Below are 6317 nucleotides of genomic sequence, written 5' to 3' on the forward strand. Positions count from 1 at the left end.
GAAGTAGGGGGGAGGGTATGGGGGACTTTTGGGATAGCATTGGAAATGTAATTGAGGAAAAGATATAATAAGAATTATAAACAAAATATATATTGAAGTGTCTTCTAAAAAAAAAAAAAAAAAAAAGAAAGAAAGAAATCTCGAATGGCCAAAAAGTACTTAAATGTTTAAGGTCTTTAGTCATCAGGGAAATGCAAATCAAAACAACCATGAGGTTCCATCTTATACCCATCAGAATGGCTAAGATCAAAACCTCAAGAGATAGCACATGCTGGCGAGGATGTGGAGAAAGAGAAACACTCTTCCATTGCTAGTGGGAGTGCAAACTTGTACAACCACTTTAGAAATCAATTTGGTGGTTTCTCAGAAAACTGGGAATAGTTCTACCTGAAGACCCAGCTATATCACTCCTGAAGATATACTCAAAAGATACTCCACCATCCCACAAAGACATTCACTCAACTATGTTCATAGCACTTTATTGGTAATAGCCAGAAACGGGAAACAACCTAGATGTCCTTCAACTGAAGAATGGATTAAAAAAATACACAAAAATCTACACAATGAAATACTATTCAACTATTAAAGTCCAAGTCATTATGAATTTTGCAGGCAAATGTATGGAACTTGAGAATATCATCCTCAAGGCGCAAGTTGTTCTGAGAGGCTCCACCCAGCAGCTGACTCATACAAATACAGACACCCACAGGCAAACACTGGATGGAGTTTGGTGACTTTTATGCAAGAGTAGGAGGAAGGATTTCCGGCCCTGAAGGGGATAGAAACTTCAAAGGAAGACCAACAAAGTCAACTAACCTGGACCCATAGGCTCTCAGGGTCTGAACCCCCAACCAAAGAACATACAAGGGCTAGACCTAGGCCTCCCCTCATGTACGAAGCAGATGTGCAGCTTGGCCTTCATGTGGGTTGAATAACTGGAGCAGGGACTATCACAAAAGCTGTTGCTTGTATGTGAGATATGTTCTTCTAGCTGGGCTGCCTTGTCTGGCCTCAGTGGAAGGAGGAAGTGCCTAGCCTCACAGAAACTTGAAGTGCCAAGGGTGGGGAGGATATCTGGGGTAGGGGGTGCCAGCTCAGAGGAGAAGGGGATGGGGATGGGAGAAAGATTGTGGGAGGGGGTGACTGGGAGGAGGCCAATGAGCTGGATCTAAAGTGAATAAGTAAAAACAAACTTTAAAACCTAGATACGGCATGACCACTCTCACATGGGTGCATGTGCACGGTACTGACTATCATTTAACCCAGTGTCTAGTACATAATAGGATCTAAATAAATATTTTTACTAAACTCAGGGACAAATTATGAAAAAGCTCTCTCTGAATATACAGGAGAAAGTGAGCTTAACTTTATAAACTTGGAGTAATGTTCATTTTAGGTAAACGGTTGAAAGGACCATTTTTATAAGCAAGAAAAACCGTAGCTGTTGAGGAGAAGGCTCTGTGGGTATCTTACTAATTTTAGATTGGATTTAGGAGCTGCACAACCACCTATAAATAAATGTCATAAACTGTTCTCCCCCAGCACAGCCGCGCCCAAGTCTGGATCTTTGTTTGGGCTTCAGCGTCACTTCCATGCACATGTGCTACTTCACACAACTGGAATTCATGGTGTATACGAAAGCTAAGAACCAAATGAAAAAGCACATAACATAGAAAGTATCACTGTTTTGTGTGACACACCTCCATCCACAGAACACATATCTGTTTTGGTTGTCTTTGCCACAGTTGCCAAACCTATCATTTTGGCCCTGGATTTCTTCATAGCAGGCAAATGGAGCATTCGCTGAACCTATCAAAATTAGAAACATGTTTAGATTAGATTATATATTTGTGCTTCTCCATGTCCTCATACACCATGCTTTCTTACCTCTATCTCCACTATTACCTAACTCAAAAGGTTTTCTAGTAAGTAGTAAGGACAGAGAAAGAACTTTCATGACTATGATATAATGCTACTTTGCTACATTGTATTCATTTCTGTAACATAAAATACAAGAGAAAGGAGAGTTATGGATGTGTATGTAGTGCACAAGGCTTTGTTCAAGAAAACAACCCAAAAGGCACCATTGCTTAGATAGGAGGTAAGTTTTCCCAAAGGCTTATCACTGGAGGCTTAGTCCTGGGTACTACATGCAATCATGGAAGAGGTATATGCCCTATTTAAGGAATTAATCCACTGACAGATCTGTAACTTAGTGGTATTAATAGGAGGTATGGGGGGGCAGGAAGATGCACTAGGTTGCCAGTCATCGGAGGTGTGCTGGTTAGTGTTAATGTCAACACAACAATATAGAATCATATGAGAATGGTGTCTTAATAAAGGATTCTCTAGATCAGGTTGGCTATGCATTCCTGCAATTATGAACTGTAACCTGGAATCATAAATGTTCATAAACACTTCCTCCCCTGAGTTGCTTTAGTTAGGGTATTTCATCATAGCAACTGGGAGTGAAACTAGTGGAGTGTGTCCTCTACACCCCTGCCATTAGTGTTTGAGACTCACTTCAGATCAAACTTTGTGTCCCAGAAGGAGTCTGAGACACAAAAAGTAAAGTGTTTTGGAAACGTGAAGTCATCTGCTGAATGTCCCCTTAAATCTAGGGCATTTGCAGAAGCTCCTAAGTCATAGAAGTCGCCTATCCAGAAACAAGGTACTGTAGTTAGATGCTCTGTACTACACTATCAAGTCCTATGGGAGACAGTCAGATAATAGGTGCATTTTAGTTCATTGTTATTCATAGCGGGTACTAGGGTAACAAAATATAGGGCAATTACTATAAACAATTGAGATAATACTTCAAAAATATCATGGAGTGGTGCAGAGCTTGGCCTTGCCTCTCCTGGCAACTATTGAGATAATTAAACACAGCAGAAGGTGGCTTTACATCAGGTGAGATAAAGAGACCACAGAAATGTCTGCCTTCTTACCTGACATGGGACACATCTCAGCTTTGACTAATGGACATTTCAGTTTACTATAACAAACCAAACCCTGCTCCCCCACACACACCACCTACACTCTTTTATTTTATGCCATTAGTGAGTTAGATGATGAGGCCAAACTTAAAAATGGCCTTTGAGTCCATTTTTCCCCTCCATCTCCTAAGTGGAACTCTTCTTGATAAAGGCCTTGATAAGTACAGTGTAATCGTGGTCACAGCTCATCTTCTCTACTGTATTACTTTCCAGTGATTCCCATTCACACCATCAACTACTGAAATGCAAACTACAATGATCCTTTTAAAACTAAAACTACATTTTGTCTCTTATTTAAATATTTCATCTGGTTGATCATCACACACACACACACACACACACACACGTGCACGCACGCACACCCTACTACTCTTCCTATCCTGATCCACTACGTTTTGAACCACACTCCTCTCCAGGCCTTACATCAGTGATCCTCAACCCGCGGGTCCCAACCATGGGAAAGCACATGTTTCTGATGGTCTTAGAAACTAAGACACTGCTCTGTAGCAAAATTGCAGTTATGAAGCAGCGTCAAGAATATACTTACAGTTGGGGGTCCCTAAGAGCATCAGAGGGGCTAGAGAGATGGCTCAGCTGTTAACAGCACTGATTACTCTTCCAGAGGTCTTGAGTTCAATTCCCAGCAACCACATGGTGGCTCACAACTAACTCTACTAGGGACCCCAGGTTGGGAACTGTTCACATCCACACGCTAAGACATCAACTGCACCCCTCACCCTGGATGCCACTTCCACACCATTCCTTGGCTGCTCCTTCTCGGGGTTCACAGTCCTTCTGGAATTTCATTTCCTCAGGCAAGCATGTCTGAGAGTCACACTTAGGGCAACCAGACTTCCTTCTGTCGCCCTGCCTCTGGCTTTGCACTACTTGATCACTTGTCCAATTCTGTGCATTTTACAATTTTAGTCGTTTCTATTTATCTATCCACAAAGTCTGCATTTGTCTGATGTGCCCCTCCCTGGAATTCAAGCTCCACAGGAATCAGAATCTTCCTGGTCTTAGCACTGTGACTCTCGCCAACTTCTTGTCTGTATTCTCAGAGTAGGAAGGTTGTTCCATTCAATCAGGCTACTAAACAAATATTTACATAATCACTATGGAGCATACATAATCAACTAGCACCAAGCACTGGTTAGACTGGCAACCATGTCTAAATCCTCTTTCATATAAATTTGGCAATCAAAATTAGGACTTCACACATGAACTATATCTGTGCTATTTGAAACTATAGAGGACTTTTTATTTTGCTTGTGGGCCTAGCTTTTAATGGCTGAGCCATCTCTCCAGCCCCTAGATATCTTTTTAAGACTAATACTTGAAATAAACTCTTTTGTGGTCTTTCCAAATATTTTTTCCAATGCATGTTCAGTCTCCTGAAACCCCTTTTACTTTCTCTCTTGTAGCCTGAATGAGGAGTTAGTAATACAACAGCATTTGAAGACCTCACAGAGGGAACCAAGTGAAAATTTTCACGGGGGGAGGGGGGGAAGGAGGGGTCTCCATAGCAATCAGGAAAAGGTGCTCATCTGTCAGAAAAAAAATCTGTCTTATGAAATGTGATAGATTAAATTCCCCTGTTCCTGCCATAGTGCAGTCCATCTTTTCATTCACACTTGATTTATATGTTTCGGTCTTCTGGTACGAGCTGCACACAAATTTACAATATATCCTCTTGATGCGCTGACTTCTTTATCATTATACAATAAAACTGGCTTCCTCATCTTTTCACTTAATCTTTGCTTTGTATTTAAAAAGCCGAGACTGAGTCTTTGCACAGAGCAAACTCCTCTTCAGGATCTGGAGGACAGCCACACAAAGAGCTACAACTTCAGCTGCTGGCAAGTTGGCTAGTTTCCTGTGACTGTAGTTCATGTGCGTAAGGTGTAGGTATGCGCAACAGCTACAGAGCTGGGGCCAAGGAAGCGTCAGCCTTTCCCTGAAGTGCTTGTCAAGTTTGAGAGATGTACAGGCTGGAGTTTGAAATCCTAGCAGAGATGGAGAGATTGCAGAACTGGGGTCTGTAGTGTGGGTATAGGAGAGAACACATGGGTTCAGGGCCAGAGGCTCAGTTGGCTCAAGAAGAGGCTGCCCTTCTATTCTTGAAGCTGTGTGGCAGGAGTTACTTCTTGGCACCATGGAGAAAAGCACCATACCATTGCCTTTTTCAAAAAGGTGGCTGTTGGTGGCTAAGCATAATCACAATTCCGGACACCTGAAGACATCCAAAGCCACCAGGTGAGACCCTCTTACCCTAATTCCTTGCCTGCTGGCCTCTCTGAACAAACCCAGCAGCAGTGAGCTCCACCGTGCTCCCTCTGAAGTCCATTTTCCCAGGTCACAACTCTTCCTGAATCCCTGGAGACCTGCTGCTACCAGGGACAACCAGATGAGATAGCCAAGCCCCAAACCCCTGCCTGCTTGGTTCACTAGCAAGCCAGGCAGCATTGAGGTGTGTGCCCTGTCCCCTATGTGTTCTGTCTTCTGGTCTACATATCTAACCATAATCCCAGACACCTGCAGCCATCAGTGTCTACCAGGGTAAACCCCTATCCCAATTCCATGCCTTTGCCTCTACCCCCTGGCAAACCCAGCAGAGACAAGCCCCACCATGACCCTCTCTCTGCACACTATTTCCTGAGCCACAACTTTGCCTGCATCCCTGAAGGCTTGCTGCTGCCTAGGAAAAACAGAGGCCAGAAACCATCTGGGACCATGAGCTCTACCTGCATACTTGGAGGTCTGCCCCAACCCAGGACAATCCGCAGCCTGAAGTCATCAGGCCATACCAACACTGTCTGCATGCACAGAAGCCAGCTACCACCAGAGACAACCAGCTCTACCTGATATCCAAGAGGCCTGCAGACAGAAGGGGCTACCAGCCCAAGTGAGGATGCTTCAATCTCACTTAGAAGGGGAAACAAAATAATCATGGGAGACAGAGGAAAGGAGGGACCTGAGTGGGAGAGGGGAGGGGGAGGAGGAAGAGAAGCCAGGATCAGGTATGGGAGGAGACAGGAGAGAAGCCAGAGGGATAGGGATAGAGGTGGGGGGGGGGGGGGGGGGGTGGAACCTCTAGAAAGTCTCAGAGACCTAGGGTGTAAGAGGCTCACAGGACTCAGTGGGGGTGACCTTAGTTGAAATGCCCAACAGTGGGAAGATGGAACCTGAAGAGACCACCTCCAGTAGTTAGACAGTTATCCCTCTAGTGGAAGGATTGGGACACCAATCCACTTTTCTTTTCTTTCTTCCTTTCTCTCTCTCTCTCTCTCTCTCTCTCTCTCTCTCTCTCTCTCTCTCTCT

The 6317-nt window shown here is 44.0% G+C and overlaps 1 protein-coding gene across 1 annotated transcript in view; it reads right to left on the bottom strand.

Moving 5' to 3' along the window:
• The window catches only part of LOC110299910 (disintegrin and metalloproteinase domain-containing protein 32), a 102087-nt gene that overhangs the window by 32709 nt on the left and 63061 nt on the right, over positions 1-6317 (bottom strand). The window contains exon 15 of the mRNA XM_021169865.2: positions 1701-1809. Coding sequence (XP_021025524.1) covers positions 1701-1809 — 109 coding nt within the window. The remainder of the gene's footprint in view (positions 1-1700; positions 1810-6317) is intronic.

This window comes from Mus caroli, chromosome 8 (assembly GCF_900094665.2).
Source record: "Mus caroli chromosome 8, CAROLI_EIJ_v1.1, whole genome shotgun sequence".
NCBI lineage: Eukaryota > Metazoa > Chordata > Mammalia > Rodentia > Muridae > Mus > Mus caroli.